The sequence below is a fragment of the Helianthus annuus genome, chromosome 14 (assembly GCF_002127325.2).
Source record: "Helianthus annuus cultivar XRQ/B chromosome 14, HanXRQr2.0-SUNRISE, whole genome shotgun sequence".
Classification (NCBI taxonomy): domain Eukaryota; kingdom Viridiplantae; phylum Streptophyta; class Magnoliopsida; order Asterales; family Asteraceae; genus Helianthus; species Helianthus annuus.
Window position 1 is genome coordinate 83806317 of NC_035446.2, and position 20475 is coordinate 83826791.

Below are 20475 nucleotides of genomic sequence, written 5' to 3' on the forward strand. Positions count from 1 at the left end.
ACTAAACACACTAGTAAGTTACTACAATTTTTTGTAAATTTCAAGTTCATGAAGTAGTAATTTATGCTTGATTTTGGCAAATTGGTAAGTGTTGATTGGTTTATTGTTGATTGTGGTGATTTATAAAAGAAAATGATATGCTTTGAAAGCATGGAAACCTCCATTTTTAAGGGGAAACTATGGCAAAATTTTTCTAAAAATTAAACACTTAGAAAAATATTTTTAAACAAGCATTTACAAGTATATTTTAAACCATGAATTTTCATATAAAGTTTGCCATAATTTTTGTTACAAAAATTATAAACCTTGGAGGTTGGTTTTTGTAAATAAAAGTGACTAAATATGTATTTAGATGTCACCTTGTGTGTGATTATTTGTATATTATGTATATTAGTTATATTATTTTAGGACTTGCAATAATATAACACACCAAAATACCAAGAAATTACAATCCAAAATATTACCAAAATTCCAAGAAATGAATATACAATTTATACCCAAATATTGGAAGAAACCGAATAAGGAATATAATTCACAAAATATTCCGGAATTTAATTCATAAGTATATTTTGGACATAAGAGAACAAAAATATGATTTTTACTATTATTACAAAATATATCATATTTTTGACAAGGAGAAAATATATTATTGGTAAGTAAAAATATATATTTTCTTGGAATTATTAGAAGATATATTATTTTTAAGGAGAAAATATATATTTTCTTGAATAAACATGAAATACATTATTTTTGGGTGAAAAATAAGTTTATATATATTTTCCAAGTTAAACTTGAAAATATATTATTTTTGAGACTTATAAGAAATTTATAAATATTTTTGCCAAGGGAAAATTATAAGTAATTTTTCTATGTAATATTTCTTAAAATATAAATTTTGGGAATATATATATTGATGTATTTTTATTAGAAATATTATTCCGGAAAAGTTAATACAAAAATTAAGTATGAGATACTTAATAAACACAATAAAAATACGTATTCGCGTACGTATAAATACACACCGGAATACGCCATCGGTACTTGGCAAAAATATACAAGCATTAGAATACAATTATACATACCCCCATCCTTGGGAAGTTATACATGTACAAATACTTAAGTGTGACAAGTTAAAATATATTATTTTAACTATTATTCCAAAATTTAATAATTCTAATTTAAGTTTAAATATTTATTATTTTAACAAATAATTATATAACTTGGAATAATATTAAAGACACAATGAAACGTAACTCAAAGACACTAATTAATGCTAAGTCAAGGCACGACCCGCTCGTCTAATAACCTGTATTACGTTGTAGGTAGTCGTGTACACTAGTAGCAGCTTGAGTTACGTCGGATTGAAGAACACAAAACTGTGAGTTCATGTCCCCCTTTTCTTTTAACTGTTTTCAGTTTTATAACTTCTGGGGTGAAGTACATGTTACAAATGGTTTACAAACGTTTACATGTGGTATGGTTAGCTAAGGAAGGTACTGCTAGATCATGTGAGTGGTGGGTATAACGCTTAAGACCATTAATCCTCATTGTAGGACCGAGGGACATGAGTGATAGATCTATTTGGGTGTAGCGAGCCCCACCCATGTGGACCGGGGTTTGGCCCATGAGGGGACTATGTCTTACAGCCGGAAGCCCGATGCAAAATCTGCTAGGTTTGAGCCTTCCTGCATCACGTCACACATATTAATGGCCTTGCAAACCATTAATCGATCTGTTTTCCTGGTTTGCTTTCATACCGGGGTTTTACGAAACATACATACTTACAATAATTTCAAAGGTTTATTCGTGCACACATACAAAACACATGAACTCGCTCAATTTTTGTTGATGTTTTCAAACTACATGTATTTCAGGGAATTAAATGTGGATCTGGCAGGTGTTTGGAAGTTTAAAGTGATGTTGGAAATAAAAGATGTCATCAGGTGTCTAAGGGTTTGGAATTTGTATCTTATCCGGGATAAGATACATAATTCAAAGTCTGGTTTTTATTAATGTCTTTTGTCGAGTCTTCATGGAACTCTAAAACAATTTGAATGGTTTGTAATTTGGATTTGAAGTCTGTGTTTGGAGTTTAAGACAATGTTGTTTGTGATATTTTAAACATAATTAATGGATGAACATCTTTGGTTTTTATCATATAGTTGTTTGTTATGGTTGAACGCAATGATATTAAGCAAGTCACACGTAATCACGCTTCCGTAAAAGTCAGGGTGTGACAGTTTGGTATCAGAGCTTCGATTGTAGCGAACTAGGATTCCTTCTCGAGTCTAGACTACAATCATTAGGGCTCTCACGAAAATATTTTTACAACATGTTTTCATTGCATACACGAAACGCCCAGATCCAGTGAACAAACATTTTTACAAAAGGAAAGACAAGAAACACGATTGCAAGGTTTACATTTGTAGTTTAGTCTAGGGTAGACTAGGAAGGATAGAAAGGATTCGTGAGGAATAATGATGATACATGAATTCATGATACATTGTCTTTGATTGCATATTAAATGATAGTGGTTAATATATGTGCATATGTTATGATTGTTTTGTTACAGACACTATGTCTTCTTCCGAGAGCGGACTGTCAGATATTGACGACCCGATGGCTGTAGTCTCAGATGACGAGATTGCACCGGAGCCAGAGATCTTTACATCCGATACTGAGAGCGACCCAGATATGCTATCAGACGACGAGGACGGCTTTCAGTCGTTCGAGTTGCCTGACTTTGGAGATGACTTACCCCTTGCTGATGGTATTCCAGACGAGGATCCTTTTGTTGTTCCCATTCCAGTCCATGATCATCTCTTCATTGGTCATCCCGATGGTGAGCATATTGTGGCTCCGGTCCTCACTCCTGTTCCTCTCGTGGTCATTCCTCCCGAGGATTGGCCTTTTGACGATCTGTTTGATGATGACGTTGATCTGTTTGTTGATGGTCCTCCTGATGATGCCCATGGTGATGGAGAGATAGACGAGGATGTTGTTGCTATTCCACCTCTTGAGATTCCTGTTATTGAGTTATCCTCTGATTCTAGTTTGCACTGTGTCTCAGATTCCTTTGAGTCTGTGACGTCCTCAGCCTTACAGGCGGTCGGATTACGGCGTTACGCTACTGATTCTGACGATGATACTGTGATGTCAGCTGCACCATCTCCGCCACACGACCCCGAGCCTGGTCCTGAGCCAGATCTTGCTCTCGTTGATCAGCCTGATGTTGCACCTGCTGATCCTGAGCCCATACCTGATCATGACCCTATTCCTTTTGGTCTACTAGATGTTGCACCCCTTATACCTGACCCAATTCCTGCACCTGTTGATCCTCCTGTTGTTGAGCCATTTGTTCCTCCACCTGCACCCACTGATGTTGCTCCTCTTCCCCCTGTAGAGTCCGATGTCCATCGTGTTGATTTGCCTATTATTTTCCTTCAGGACATACCCGCACCCCGTCCAGGAGAAGGTACTTCTGGTCAGCACCCGCGTGATGATCCTTATGTTTCAGCAGCTCATTCCCAGATCCCTCAGTCTGCACCTTTTGCTCCTTTTACTTCTTCACCACTTGATGAGCCATTCTGATGGTTCCCACCATACTCCATGCCGATTTCAGATCCCTACCATCCCTCTCATTTTGGTTATACACGGGATGAGTTACTTTTATCACTTCAGCTCTAGTTTGAGATTATGAGCCGCAGAGTTTTGGAGCTCGAGCTGAGTCCGCGTCCCCTACCGTGTCCTTGTCAGCCTGCTTTTGTTCCCCCTCGTTCATCACCGTCCCCTTTTGCTCATCCTCCTGCTCCTCTTACTCCTTTTCTAGAGTTTGATGCTCGATTTCTTACTGTCGAGCAGCACATCAGTTACTTGCTTCGACGTGTCTATGACCTTGAGGAGGAGCTTGCGCATGTACGCAGCTTGCTTTTCTTCCCTCCACCTCCTCCTCCACCATCAACATAGTTGGTTTTTGATTTTATGTAGGTTGCATTACTTTTGATGAGAGCACCACTATTGAGCCGAGCTTGTGAAGCCTTTTGGAGACCACCTTTTGATCGTATGATTTTGTATATTGATAGACTTATTGGACAAGGGTAGTGTGAGCCTGTGTTCCTTTTGATGTGATACACTTTATAAACAATGTAACTATGGTCGACGATTAATGAAAGCTCAATCGTCATGTTCTCATTAAACACGTTGTTGATTTACATGTTTGCGCTATGATTGTGATGTTATATGCTTGCTTGTTATGATAAATGCAATTATATATACATACTATTCATTATTTAACGAATAAGACCTGACCTACCCGATCTTCTTCTTAGAAGATGCCTCCTCAAAGGAACACTCAGTTGCCCACAACCGAGGTAGAATTACAGGAACGCATTTCACAGGAAATCGCACAACATAAGGCCCTTCGCTCCGAACACAGCGGAGGCACCTCAGGGAATAACCCACCTAACTGTAATGTTTAAGTCACTTAAGACACATTACAATACGTTTGGACATTTCCATGTGTCCTTTGCTAATGCTTTTGTGAATGATGTTGCCTGTACACAGGCTGTACTTACTAGCAGTTTCTGGACTGCAAGCCTCTGAACTTTGACGGCACTAGAGCTGCCGTAGCCTTCATGAGATGGGTTGAGAAGACAGATTCGGTGCTGCGGATGAGTAAGTGTGCTCCAGAGCATCAAGTCACTTACATTTCTAGACTATTCCTAGATGGAGCTCTGTCATGGTGGAACCTTCAGGTTCAAACTTTGGGTGAAGCTGCAGCGTATGCGTTGTCATGGGACGAGTTGAAAGAGCTGACGCATAAGAAGTACTGTTCGAGGGCAGAAATTCAGAAATTGGAAACTGAATTTTGGAATATGAAAATGGAAGGTCCCAAAGTAGCTGAGTATGTGCAAAGATTCCATGATTTGTCTCGTGTTGTCCCTTACTTGGTGGAACCAGAGTTCAAGCGAGTTGAACGTTTCATTTCGGGATTGGCACCCCAAATACTGAGCATGGTAACTGCTTCTAAGCCTCCCACGATTATTGAAGCCATCGACTTGAGTGTGGCATTGACTGAAGAAGCGATTCGTTTGGGAAAGTTCTCGATTTCTGAGACCAAGAAGAAAGAGACTCATGTGGAGTCGTCTGGAGAAAACAAAAGGAAGTTTTCAAACTTCAAGAAAGGTACTCGTGCGAACAATAATGCCAACAAGCATAGGGATGCTAACCCACCAGTTGAGGCACAAGTTGGTGCTGCGAGTACTGAGAATAGAGGAAAAGAGTATATGGGCACCATGCCCAAATGTGATGTGTGTCAGTTCCATCATGCCGGTCGATGCAGAGTTGGAAAATGTGAAACCTGTGGAAAAGTTGGTCATTCTAAGGAGACATGCTGGTATGGAACCGGTCGTGGAAATAGTGGTCAAAGAGGAAATGGAAATGGTAATGGCAATGGCAACCATGGTGGAAACGGGTATGGGAATAGGAATCAAGGAGGGAATAATAATCAGGGAGGTAATGGAAACCGAAATGGAAATGGAAACCAGGCTGGAAATGGAAACCCGGTCGGAAATGGAAATCGTGGAGGAAATAATAATCACCACAACCAAAGCGGTAATGGGAATGGTCACGGCCAAGGTTGTTATGGCTGCGGTGATGTAGGGCACTTCAAGCGGGATCGCCCAAAGAATAACCAAGCTCAGGGAAGAGTATTCAACATTGGAGCTAGGGAAGCTCGCCAGGATCCGAACATAGTCACTGGTACGTTCCCTATTAATCAACATTTTGCATCTGTGCTATTTGATACCGGTGCCAACTATAGTTTCGTATCTCTAGAGTTTAAGAATATATTTGGGTTAGTTGTAAGTAAGCTAGATATCCCGTATTCGATAGAGCTAGCTAATAGGAAGCTAGTAGAAGCTAATGAAGTGATTAGAGGCTGTGGGATAGAGCTTGGAGAGCGTGAGTTCTCGATAGACCTTCTGCCAGTTGAGTTGGGAAGCTTCGATGTAGTAGTTGGGATGGATTGGTTGTCAAGTATCGAGCTGAGATTGTTTGCCATGAGAAGATTATCCGCATCCCGATGGCGAATGAAGAGACGATCGTGATTCTTGGGGAGAAGCAGGATACGCCTCTACGGATTATCAGTTGTTTGAAGGCACGGAAGTTTTTGCGTAAAGGATATGTTGCCTTCTTGGCTCATGTCGTGGACAGGGAAAGCCGAAGAACCGAAGCTCGAAGATATCCCTGTGGTAAGGGAATATCCCGAAGTCTTCCCCGAAGACTTGCCAAGACTACCTCCGTAACGACAAGTCGAGTTCCGTATTGACTTGGTTCCAGGCGCCGCGCCTGGAACCAAGGCACCTTACCGACTTGCGCTTTCAAAGATGCAAGAGTTGTCAGCGCAGCTTCAGGAGCTACTGGACAAGGGATTTATTACACCAAGCTTCTCGCCTTGGGGAGCTCCAGTTCTGTTCGTCAAGAAGAAGGACGGTAGTTTTCGTATGTGCATCGACTACCGAGAGCTGAACAAGTTAACCATCAAGAATCGGTATCCTTTGCTGAGGATTGATGATTTGTTCGATCAACTTCAGGGTTCAAGTTACTACTCCAAGATCGATCTTTGATTAGGTTATCACCAGATGTGGATTCAAGAAGAAAGTATACCAAAGACTGCCTTCAGAACTCGTTATGGACATTACGAGTTTCTAGTGATGTCGTTTGGGTTGACGAATGCACCTGCAGTGTTTATGGATTTGATGAATCGGGTTTGCAAGCCATATCTCGATAAATTTGTAATTGTATTTATCGATGATATTTTGATCTATTCATGGAAAAAAGAAGACCATGAGCAACACCTCAGAGCCATCTTAGAGCTGCTAAAGAAGGAGAAGCTCTATGCCAAGTTCTCGAAGTGCGAGTTTTGGTTACGTGAGGTACAGTTTCTTAGTCACCTGGTAAATGATAAAGGAATTCATGTGGAACCCACCAAGATCGAGGCGATTAAGAATTGGGAAACTCCGAAGACGCCAACCGAGATTCGACAGTTTTTGGGTTTAGCAGGGTACTATCGCAGATTCATTGAGGATTTCTCCAAGATCGCTCAACCGCTGACCTCCCTTACTCAAAAGGATAAGAAGTATGAATGGGGAGATAAACAAGAAGAAGCTTTTCAGCTTCTCAAGAATAAGCTTTGTGATGCACCTATTTTATCCCTGCCCGAAGGCACCGACGACTTCGTGGTATATTGTGACGCCTCGCATCAAGGGTTGGGCTGTGTGCTAATGCAGCGACAGAAGGTTAAAACATATGCTTCGCGGGAATTGAAGGTTCATGAGAGGAACTACACCACGCATGATTTGGAATTAGGCGCAGTGGTGTTTGCTTTGAAGATTTGGCGGCACTATCTGTATGGTACTCGCTGTACTATTTTTACAGATCACAAGAGTCTTCAGCACTATTCGACCAGAAAGAGCTTAACATGAGACAACGACGATGGGTTGAGTTGTTAAATGATTATGACTGCGAGATTAAATATCATCCAGGAAAGGCGAATGTGGTGGCAGATGCCTTGAGTCGGAAAGAAGCTCTGAAGAAAGAAAACATTAAGGCTGAATATCTCCGTAGCGTATTTGTGCTGCACAAAGAGAAGCTCTGAAGAAAGAAAACATTAAGGCTGAATATCTCCGTGGGATGAAGAAAAAGTTGGTACCCAACGAGGAAGGAACCTTGTATTTTATGGGACGTATTTGGGTTCCGCTTTGTGGTGGACTTAGAGAGGTCATTTTTGATGAAGCTCATAAATCGAGGTACTCGATCCATCCAGGATCGGACAAGATGTACCAAGATTTGAAGGATTACTATTGGTGGCCAAGACTTAAGGGTGATGTCGCTACCTATGTTGGGAAGTGTTTAACTTGCGCCAAGGTGAAGGCCGAGTATTAGAAGCCTTCAGGTCTTCTGCAACAGCTAGAAATACCCGTGTGGAAATGGGAGCAGATTTCTATGGACTTCATAACCAAGTTGCCCAAGACTCCCAGAGGTCATGATACGATTTGGGTAATCGTGGACCGTTTGACAAAGTCTACGCGCTTTTTGCCGATTAGAGGGAAGGATAACACTGGTAAGCTAGCTGAGCTTTACCTAAGGGAGATAGTTGCACGTCAAAGAGTGCCTATCTCGATAATATCTGACAGAGATGGACGGTTTGTGTCAAGGATTTGGCAATCCTTTCAAGAAGCTTTTGGTTCTCAGTTGAATCTGAGTACAACTTTTCATCCACAAATGAATGGTCAGAGCAAGAGAACGATTCAGACGCTAGAAGATATGCTACGTGCTTGGACTTAGGTGGCAGTTGGGATACTCATCTGCCTTTGGTTGAGTTTTCCTATAACAACAGCTACCATACAAGCATTCAAGCTGCACCGTTCGACGCTCTCTACGGACGCAAGTGTCGATCGCCATTATGCTGGGCAGATGCAGGCGACAGACAGCTGGTTGGTCCCGAACTGGTCCAAGAGACAACTGATAAGATCATGCAGCTCCGAGAATGCATCAAGGTGGCTTGTGATCGACAAAAGAGTTATGTGGACCAAAGACGGAAACCCTTGGAATTTGAAGTGGGTGATATGGTTTTGTTAAAAATTTCACCTTGGAAAGGTGTGGCACGCTTTGGGAAGCGTTGCAAGTTGAACCCACGTTACATCGGACCGTTCAGAATTTTGGAAAGGGTTGGTTCTGTAGCATACAAGTTGGAGCTGCCAGAGGAACTAAATGGTGTTCATGATACATTCCATGTATCTAATCTGAAGAAAAGTCCAACTCAAGAGACAATGGTCATCCCTGCGGATAAAGTTCACATTGACGATACAATTCATTTCACCGAAGAACCCGTTGAGGTTACAGATTGGAAGGTTAACAAGACTCGGAGGAGTAGTGTTAAGCTTGTCAAGGTTCGTTGGAACGCACGTCACGGCCCAGTGTTTACTTGTGTCACGGCCCCCGATCCGGTTTGACCCGTTTCAGGAGCCGCGGGACAGAAATCCCGTGATATTTATTTATGTGATTTTAGCAGCGGAATTTTAACATTAGGATCGTTATAAAGCTAAAAACTTTTCCCGATTATTTTATTTCACAACTCGGGATAAAACCCCGATAATTTACAATAATAAGATTTTTCTGATAAATCTTTATTTTAAAACATATTTCTTTATTTTATACTGAGCCACTATCTTAAGCTCGAAATGCTCCCTGGCACTTTTCCTGAATTACAGTAGATCACCTGAAACATGTTTGAAAAAGGTTTTGTCAGCGGGGAAATACTGAGTGAATCATTCAGTTTACTGAAAACGACACATTTGTTATAATTCACAGTATTAAGAGTTTTTACATATGTTTATTATCTACCAACTACCCACAGTATTTGTCACTCGACCGGATCTGTGACTGTGGTTATATCACCATTGGCTGCCCCAATGAATGACGCATATCACTTAATTTTAGGTTCGCCCACCTAATGTGATTAAAACTGTAGTAATGTGCACAATACCCCACATACTGGCTGTAATTTGGTGATTACATAAACTTAATCACTGTAATTATAACTCTGTAAATAGTTTGGAGTATTGTAAAACAGTTGATAAAAAGAGAATGACTCACATTGCAGATTTAACACAGACAAAATATGATTTAGCCTGGTTAACCTAATTTCAATAATAATGCACACAAAACTGGGTTAGTGATCAATACAGCAGTCACGATATCTCACGAAATCAAATTCTCACAATGAACGACAAAGTGCAATACTTAAACATTCATCGATTTAACGACGAATGACAAAGTATAACCCAATGTGGGCGGCACTTAAACATTCTTTGGATATATTGATCTCGGAAAATGAATCGTAATAGCGATCGAGTAATTACCCTGTTTTGCGGCAACGATTCGAGTGCAGTGTGTGTTTAATTGTAGTATTTCTGTGCTAATTCGACGTATACAGAAAGTTGGGACGTCGTTTCAACTTCTAAAAGCTACTGCCAATGTCTGCTATTTATAGTGAATTTTGGGACACTCTTACGGACCGTATGGCATTTCCCCTTACGGTCCGTAAGGGGTGCAGTCTATTTATGTAGACTAGCTGGCTACGGGACTAGCTTGTATGACTTACTTTTAAATTCAGTTTCAATCTATACAACGTGATTTTAAAGATAATTATCAATTAGGGTTTACCCCCTGAGTTTTAGGGGCCCTGATCCTGATTCCGATTATTCTGAAATTTTTAGGGTTAGTGCAGAAATACTTGGGTGTCTCAATTAGGGTTTCCTTATTGACTAATTATCATTCTAATTATAAATTTTAATGAGAGTTGTTACATCCTCCCCACCTTAAGAAAAATCTCGTCCTCGAGATTTATTGAAATAGATGAGGGTATTTCCGCTTCATTTCTGACTCCAGTTCCCAAGTATATTCTGGTCCTCTCTTTGAATTCCATTTGACTTTCACCAGTACTAGTCGCTTGTGTTTGAGAAACTTGATTTTCTTATCTTCTATTTGTAAGGGTTTCTCTATGAATTTCAGCTTTTCATTTACCTCTATGTCTTGAAGAGGTACTACCAGGGATTCGTCTGATAGACATTTCTTAAGATTGGATACATGAAATACATCATGTACTCCAGCTAGTTCTTCTGGTAGTTGTAAGCGATAAGCAACTGGTTCGATTCGTTGAATCACTGGGAATGGTCCAACATATCTTGGACTCAGTTTTCCTTTCTTACCGAATCGTACTACTCCTTTCCAAGGAGAAACTTTTAAAAGTACTTTATCTCCTATCTGGAATTCTAGTGGCTTGCGGCGATTGTCTGCATAGCTTTTCTGGCGATCTCTGGTTGTTTTCAATCTTTCCTTGATTTGAGTTATCTTGTCAGTGGTTTCTTGTACGATTTCTGGACCTGATAATTGACTTTCTCCTATTTCTGCCCAACATACGGGAGTTCTGCACTTGCGTCCATACAATGCTTCGAATGGAGCGGCTTCGATACTTGAGTGATAACTATTATTATAGGAGAATTCGATTAATGGTAAATGGTTATCCCAATTACCTCCAAAGTCAGTTACACATGCTCGGAGCATGTCTTCCAGAGTTTGGATCGTCCTTTCACTTTGTCCGTCTGTTTGTGGATGATATGCAGTACTTAGATTGAGTCGGGTTCCCATTGCTTCTTGGAAACTTGTCCAGAAACGGGAAGTGAAACGACTATCTCTATCTGATACAATGGAGAGTGGAACTCCATGTAAAGATACTATTTCATCTACGTACAATTTGGCTCACCTTTCCATGCTAAAGGTTTCCTTTATTGGTAGAAAATGAGCAGATTTGGTTAATCGATCCACAATTACCCAAATTGCATCGTTACCTTTTCTGGTTTTGGGTAACTTAGTAACAAAGTCCATTGTTATGAGTTCCCATTTCCATACAGGCATTTCTAACTGTTGTAGTAGTCCTGAAGGTTTCTGATGTTCGGCTTTAACTTGTGAACAAGTTAGACATTTAGATACGTATTCGGCTATATCCTTTTTCATTCCTATCCACCAGAAATTCTTTCTTAAATCTTGGTGCATCTTATTGTTTCCTGGGTGTATAGTATACCTAGATTTATGAGCTTCCTCTAAAATTTTTGATCTTAAATTTCCCTGCTTTGGTACCCAAATTCTGCTTTTGTGGAATTTCCAAATTCCATCATTTCCTTGTTCCAATTCTTTTAAGTAACCTTTCATTCCTTCGGCATCGTCCTTGATTGCCGTTTCCTGAATTTCTTTCAATTGTTCCATTAAATCTACTTGTAGATTTATTCTAAGGGCACGGACTCGCCTTTGCTTCTCATGATACTTACGACTTAAGGCGTCTGCGACTACGTTTGCCTTTCCTTCGTGATATTGAATATCACAGTCGTAATCACTCAGGATTTCCATCCATCTTCTTTGCCTCATGTTTAACTCTTTTTGCCCAAATATATACCTTAAACTCTTATGATCTGTATAAATAGTAAACTTACTTCCATATAGATAATGTCTCCATATCTTAAGGGCAAAAACTATAGCTCCTAATTCTAAATCATGAGTCGCATAGTTTTCTTCGTGCTTTTTCAATTGTCTGGAAGCATACGCAATTACCTTCTTGCGTTGCATCAACACATCCATATCCTAATTTTGAAGCATCACAATATACTTCAAAATCTTCTGTTCCTTCTAGTAAGGCTAAAATTGGAGCATTGGTTAATTTCTGTTTTAAAATTCTGAAGGCCTTTTCTTGTTTAGGTCCCCACTCAAACTTAGTGGCTTTACAGGTTAGCTTAGTTAATGGTACAGCTATCTTGGAAAAATCCTTAATAAACCGTCTATAATACCCGGCTAAACCTATAAAACTTCTAATTTCAATTGCAGTTTGCGGAACCTTCCAATTGGTAATTGCTTCTATCTTAGAAGGATCTACGTGAATTCCTTCGTGATTCGCCATGTGTCCTAAGAATTGCACTTCTTGTAGCCAAAATTCACACTTCGAGAATTTGGCATACAACTTTTCTTTTCTTAACAAAGTTAAGAGTGCATGCAAGTGCTGACAATGTTCGACCTGACTTTTTGAATAAATAAGTATATCGTCTATGCAAACAATTACAAATTTATCCAGATATGGTTTACAGATCCTATTCATCATGTTCATAAATGTTGCAGGTGCATTAGTTAACCCAAAGGGCATGACTGTAAACTCATAATGTCCATACCTAGTTCTAAAAGCAGTTTTAGGTATGTCTTCTTCTTGAACCTTTAATTGATGATATCCGGAGCGCAAATCTATCTTAGAAAAATATTTAGCGCCTTGTAATTGATCGAAAAGATCATCAATCCTAGGTAATGGGTATCGATTCTTAATTGTAACCTTATTTAACTCTCTATAATCGATACACATTCTCATTGATCCATCTTTCTTTTTCACAAACAACACTGGTGCACCCCAAGGGGATGAACTAGGTTGTATAAATCCTTTGCTTAGTAATTCATCTAATTGCTTCTTTAATTCTAGCATTTCGGTAGGAGCTAATCGATAGGGTTCCTTGGCTATCGGTGTAGTTCCTGGAATTAGATGAATCCTAAATTCTACCTCCCTATCTGGTGGTAACCCAGGTAAATCTTCCGGAAATACATCTGGGTATTCTGAGATTACGAGAATTTCCTTAAGTTCTTTTCCTTTAGTACAAATGATTACTGAAATCATATATACTATTCCTTGTTTCCGTTCATAATTAGCAACTTTCATTACTGATATGAACTTTAGCGGCTTTCGAGGTTTATCTCCTGTAATCATGATTACTTTCCCAGTAGGTGATTGAATTTCTATAGAGTTTCTATCACTAATGATTTGAGCATGGTTGGCTATTAACCAATCCATTCCTAACACAACATCAAATTCAGCTAATTTCATAGGCAATAGGTTTGCAGTAAATTTATGACCTGAGAGTTCTATTTCTACTTTTTGCAAAACCTGATTGATTTTTACTGAATTTCCATCTGCGGTTTCGATTGTAAAAATCTGCCTAACGGTAGTTAAGGGTAACTTAAGAGCTTGACAGAATGAAGTATTTATAAAACTTTGGTTTGCACCAGAGTCAAATAATACTTTTGCATAAACGTTGTGAACTAAAAAGGTACCGGCTATCACATCCGGAATGAGCTCTGCTTCTTGGGTAGTTAGCTGGAATGCTCTGGCATTCTTCTTAGTAGCTCCTTCGGCTGCCTTGGGTTTATTGTCTACTGGGTTGGCTAACTTAGGACATTCTGTTTTGAAATGTCCGGCTTCTCCACAATTGTAACAAATTATGGATTTCTTCCTGCAGTTTTCTTCACGATGTCCTATCGTTTTGCAAAAATTGCAAAGTTTGTTACATTTTCCAAAATGTTTCTTTTTGCAAATTTTGCAGAATGGTTGTGCTAAAGATTGCCCTGCTCCTCTTTTCTTGAAATTACTACTATTACCCACCCTAAATCCTTGGGTAATTTTCTGGGCTAATTCCTTCTTCCTGTCTTCATCTCTTGTGCGTATCAGTTCATCGGTTAGGATGTTAGCTAATTCTACTGCATCGTCAATAGTGCGAGGTCTCGCAGCCTTAACGATATTTTGAATTTCGCTAATTAATCCCCAAATGTAGCGAGAAATGAGTACCGGTTCTGGCGAAGCCAGGTTAGGTACCACTCTAGCATATTCGAAGAATGTCGAAGTATAACCACGACAATCCACACCTAACATCCGATGAGTTAGGAACTTATTTGCCATTTGTTCCTTTTCATACTCAGGACAGAATTTTCTTTCTACGAGATTCTTAAATTCTTCCCAAGTCATAACATAAGCCCTATTTCTTCCTTTAGCTTGTAACACAGTGTTCCACCATTCAAGTGCTCCTTCTTTAAACAGATTTCATGCGTACATGACTTGATCATCTTTGGCACACTTACTTATTGCAATTACTGCTTCGGTTTTCTCTAACCAACGCAGTGATGCAGTTGCCCCTTCATTGCCTGCAAATTCAGTGGGTTTACAAGCAAGGAATTCTTTGAAAGTGCAACCAGGTGTTGCAGCTTTCTGTTTCTTAGGGAGCGGCGTGTGCTGGGATTCATTATCATGATTAGTATGATTATTGCCCCCCGTTTACACTATTACTGAAGTTATCCTCAATAGTATGTTTACTAGGAATGATTTGCTGCGGTTCGATTGGACTCTTTACAGCAGCAACGAATGCTGGAATAGCATTGGCTATCCCTTGAGCAACAATATTTTCAATATCTTGTCTAGTCATATATTGATCCCCTGGATGTTGTTCCGACTGATTAACTTCATTTACTGGTTCATTACCACTATTTGCCATCTGATAATATATAATAATTTTTTATTAGTATTTGATAACTAGCAATTTATACACAAACAATCAGACAATTCACAATACACGTAAAGTCAAAACTATCGATTTCTCGATTCCATTTTATATTGATTATAGTATGCATCAATACACACCAATATTTTACAACGTTTTATTCATTACGTTACATACTAATTTCAATATTTACTTTTACTATTACACAACTATAGTTTTACCATCCTCCTATCCCTCGTCACTTGTCATCCTAAAAAACGAAGTTCCCTTTCGTCATACTTCCAGGCAATCTGTCCCCCTATCTCCCTGATTCTATTCCCTGCATCCATCAACTCTTCACCGAAATGGCGAAGTTCAGCCATATTCTCAGTACTCATTGGTGGATTAGGTAGGGGTTCTGGATCGAATTGCGGAAGGAAGGAATAAGGGTCGTTGACAATATTTTGAAATTGTCAATCATTCGTCCACCATTCTTCCATTTCTACAGGTTGGGAGTGTACTATTGGTTCTGGGATTTCTGGTGCAAAATTCATAGGGATTGGATTTTCGATAGGATAGGTAAAAATATTCGTATTGACAGGCTGAATAGTCTCACAGTTTGCCAACAGGATATCTATCTCTTCCTGAAAAGTTATTCTTTGGCTTTGGTTGGAGCTCTCTCCGATTTCTACCTGAGTTGGTCTAGAACCTTGCCCTACTTCCATTTCTATTTCTTGAGAATATTCCTCAAACTGTATCTCCGTTTGCCTAGAATCTTTCTTAACTTCAAATTCCATCTCCGGCTGTTTACCAGTTTCTTTTGCTATTTCTAAAGGATTGTTTATTTTAGGAAGTTTTGGAGCTGGCTTTTTCCTACGTATACGATGTCCCCACACGTAATTCTTCTTTTTCTTTCGTTTTGGCTTTGTCAAAGGTGGAGCATGGAATTCTACAGGTTGGTCCACATCAGCAAAGTATCCAGTAAACTCTTGGGAAACTTCTATATTCACCGGGTAAAGATTGAGGTTCTGAAAAGCTTCAGATATCTCGCTCATGCTGTGTAGCATATATGCAAAAATGCACAAAATGCTAAGTTAAAACTTTGGAACAAAGTTTAACAAATAAACATCGAAGTTTTATTGCACACTTATTTGTACAAAATAACAGGAAAGAACACACTCAGATTTTTTTATTTATTTACTGGGAAATGCTATTACTAGATTTAGGGTATTTAAAGATTTGCATGTTCTGCTACTGTAGCTAGCATATACAAATTTGCCCATTTCTCATCTAGCTTGTCTTCCCAAGGTGATTTATTGATTAACTCTTGAGTTTCCTTTTTAAATTTTCTTTTCCCGGATTTGCTCTTTACTTTTCTTAATAATCATACTCCTTTTTCTAGGAGAAAGCGATTTCTCATATTGTGCTTTTCGCACAAATATTCCTTCTTCAGGGATTGTAGGGAGTTTTGAAAATTTAATTTTAGATGAACTTCCCTCTTCGTAGACTGACCTATCTAATTTAAGATAGATATCTTGCAACTTTTGCTTACCCATACTGTAACTAACAAATAGTCAATTTAATAAAACACATAATCACATAATAGTAATAAGGAAAAATTAAGTATCTTTTAAATACTTAATTAGCTTAACCCAGTGGCTCTGATACCACCTTATTTCTATCACGGCCCCTGATCCGGTTTTACCCGTTTCAGGAGCCGCGGGACAGAAATCCCGTGATATTTATTTATGTGATTTTAGCAGCGTAATTTTAACATTAGGATCGTTATAAAGCTAAAAACTTTTCCCGATTATTTTATTTCACAACTCGGGATAAAACCCCGATAATTTACAATAATAAGATTTTTCTGATAAATCTTTATTTTAAAACATATTTCTTTATTTTATACTGAGCCAGTATCTTAAGCTTGAAATGCTCCCTGGCACTTTTCCTGAATTACAGTAGCTCACCTGAAACATGTTTGAAAAAGGTTTTGTCAGCGGGGAAATACTGAGTGAATCATTCAGTTTACTGAAAACGACACATTTGTTATAATTCACAGTATTAAGAGTTTTTACATATGTTTATTATCTACCAACTACCCACAGTATTTGTCACTCGACCGGATCTGTGACTGTGGTCATATCACCATTGGCTGCCCCAATGAATGACGTATATCACTTAATTTTAGGTTCGCCCACCTAATGTGATTAAAACTGTAGTAATGTGCACAATACCCCACATACTGGCTGTAATTTGGTGATTACATAAACTTAATCACTGTAATTATAACTCTGAAAATAGTTTGGAGTATTGTAAAACAGTTGATAAAAAGAGAATGACTCACATTGCAGATTTAACACGGACAAAATATGATTTAGCCTGGTTAACCTAATTTCAATAATAATGCACACAAAACTGGGTTAGTGATCAATACAGTAGTCACGATAACTCACGAAATCAAATTCTCACAATGAACGACAAAGTGCAATACTTAAACATTCATCGATTTAACGACGAATGACAAAGTATAACCCAATGTGGGCGGCACTTAAACATTCTTTGGATATATTGATCTCGGAAAATGAATCGTAATAGCGATCGAGTAATTACCCTGTTTTGCGGCAGCGATTCGAGTGCAGTGTGTGTTTAATTGTAGTATTTCTGTGCTAATTTGACGTATACAGAAAGTTGGGACGTCGTTTCAACTTCTAAAAGCTACTGCCAATGTCTGCTATTTATAGTGAATTTTGGGACACTCTTACGGACCGTATGGCATTTCCCCTTACGGTCCGTAAGGGGTGCAGTCTATTTATGTAGACTAGCTGGCTACGGGAATAGCTTGTATGACTTACTTTTAAATTCAGTTTCAATCTGTACAACGTGATTTTAAAGATAATTATCAATTAGGGTTTACCCCCCTGAGTTTTAGGGGCCCTGATCCTGATTCCGATTATTCTGAAATTTTTAGGGTTAGTGCAGAATTACTTGGGTGTCTCAATTAGGGTTTCCTTAGTGACTAATTATCATTCTAATTATAAATTTTAATGAGAGTTGTTACAACTTGGGAGCGTGAAGATCGTTTGAAAGCAAAATACCCGCATTTGTTCCCCAACACCCCTGCAACTAATAGTAAAGCCTAAAATTTCGGGACGAAATTTTCTTAACAGGGGGAGAATGTGACAACTGTCAAAATTCCAGGTATCCGTACAAATATTAAACAGTAATTATGACTTAATGACTGTGCTGATTTACAATCAATGACTTGAGTTGCTTTCTAATTATTGTTATCATACATACATGTTCATCACATATTGCTTAATGTCATATCATTATTGCATGAGAATCTTACTGATTCAAATGATGCACGAAACAAAGTTAGCACAGTTATCAGACAAATCAGAAAAATGCTGACGGAGTTCAGTACATAGACAGACATGGTTTTGAGACACAGAATGAGCCAGAAACCAAGAGTTACACTAGTATTGTGTGTAGGAAAGTAAGGATCAAAAAATTGCCTTCCTAGTGATAGTTTAAGTGCCGGAAAGTGCCTAAAACTCACATAAACTGCAGAATTCTGCAGAAAACAGCAAAATTCAGCATTTAAACACTCTAATATCATCAGAAATATGGTTAAATGGTCCATAATACTTTCCTAAGTATCGGGAATCAAAACTGTCACAAAAGGTAACATAAAGCACACTAAGCTGCACTGTTCGAGGCTCTCTACGGACGCAAGTGTCGATCGCCATTATGCTGGGCAGATGCAGGCGACAAACAGCTGGTTGGTCCCGAACTGGTCCAAGAGACAACTGATAAGATCATGCAGCTCCGAGAACGCATCAAGGTGGCTCGTGATCGACAAAAGAGTTATGTGGACCAAAGACGGAAACCCTTGGAATTTGTAGTGGGTGATATGGTTTTGTTAAAAATTTCACCTTGGAAAGGTGTGGCACGCTTTGGGAAGCGTTGCAAGTTGAACCCACGTTACATCGGACCGTTCAGAATTTTGGAAACGATTGGTTCTGTAGCATACAAGTTGGGGCTGCCAGAGGAACTAAATGGTGTTCATGATGCGTTACATGTATCTAATCTGAAGAAAAGTCCAACTCAAGAGACAATGGTCATCCCTGCGGATGAAGTTCACATTGACTATACACTTCATTTCACCGAAGAACCCATTGAGGTTACAGATTGGAAGGTTAACAAGACTCGGAGGAGTAGTGTTAAGCTTGTCAAGGTTCGTTGGAACGCACGTCACGGCCCAGAGTTTACTTGGGAGCGTGAAGATCGTTTGAAAGCAAAATACCCGCATTTGTTCCCCAACACCCCTGCAACTAATAGTAAAGCCTAAAATTTCGGGACGAAATTTTCTTAACAGGGGGAGAATGTGACAACTGTCAAAATTCCAGGTATCCGTACAAATATTAAACAGTAATTATGACTTAATGACTATGCTGATTTACAATCAATGACTTGAATTGCTTTCTAATTATTGTTATCATACATACATGTTCATCACATATTGCTTAATGTCATCTCATTATTGCATGAGAACCTTATTGATTGAAATGATGCACGAAACAAAGTTAGCACAGTTATCAGACAAATCAGAAAAATGCTGACGGAGTTCAGTACATAGACAGACATGGTATTGAGACACAGAATGAGCCAGAAACCAAGAGTTACACTAGTATAGTGTGTAGGAAAGTAAGGATCATAAAACTGCCTTCCTAGTGATAGTTTAAGTGCCGGAAAGTGCCTAAAACTCACATAAACAGCAAAACTCTGCAGAAAACAGCAAAATTCAGCATTTAAACACTCTAATATCATCAGAAATATGGTTAAATGGTCCAGAATACTTTCCTAAGTATCGGGAATCAAAACTGTCACAAAAGGTAACATAAAGCACACTAAACTGCATAGTTTAGCACCTTAACATAAAGCACACTAAGCTGCACCGTTCGAGGCTCTCTACGGACGCAAGTGTCGATCACCATTATGCTGGGCAGATGCAGGCGACAGACAGCTGGTTGGTCCCGAACTGGTCCAAGAGACAACTGATAAGATCATGCAGCTCCGAGAACGCATCAAGGTGGCTCGTGATCGACAAAAGAGTTATGTGGACCAAAGACGGAAACCCTTGGAATTTGAAGTGGGTGATATGGTTTTGTTAAAAATTTCACCTTGGAAAGGTGTGGCACGCTTTGGGAAGCGTTGCAAGTTGAACCCACGTTACATCGGACCGTTCAGAATTTTGGAAACGGTTGGTTCTGTAGCATACAAGTTGGAGCTGCCAGAGGAACTAAATGGTGTTCATGAAACATTACATGTATCTAATCTGAAGAAAAGTCCAACTCAAGAGACAATGGTCATCCCTGCGGATGAAGTTCACATTGACGATACACTTCATTTCACCGAAGAACCCGTTGAGGTTACAGATTGGAAGGTTAACAAGACTCGGAGGAGTAGTGTTAAGGTTGTCAAGGTTCGTTGGAACACACGTCACGGCCCAGAGTTTACTTGGGAGCGTGAAGATCGGTTGAAAGCAAAATACCCGCATTTGTTCCCCAACACC

The 20475-nt window shown here is 39.2% G+C and overlaps 1 protein-coding gene across 1 annotated transcript; it reads left to right on the forward strand.

The window, feature by feature from the left end:
• Positions 1-2577: 2577 nt before the first annotated feature.
• On the forward strand, positions 2578-3591 carry LOC118486506 (wiskott-Aldrich syndrome protein family member 1-like). The gene has a single exon (XM_035982996.1). The coding sequence runs from the start codon at positions 2578-2580 to the stop codon at positions 3589-3591; it is 1014 nt and encodes a 337-aa protein (XP_035838889.1).
• The last annotated feature ends 16884 nt before the right edge of the window (positions 3592-20475 follow it).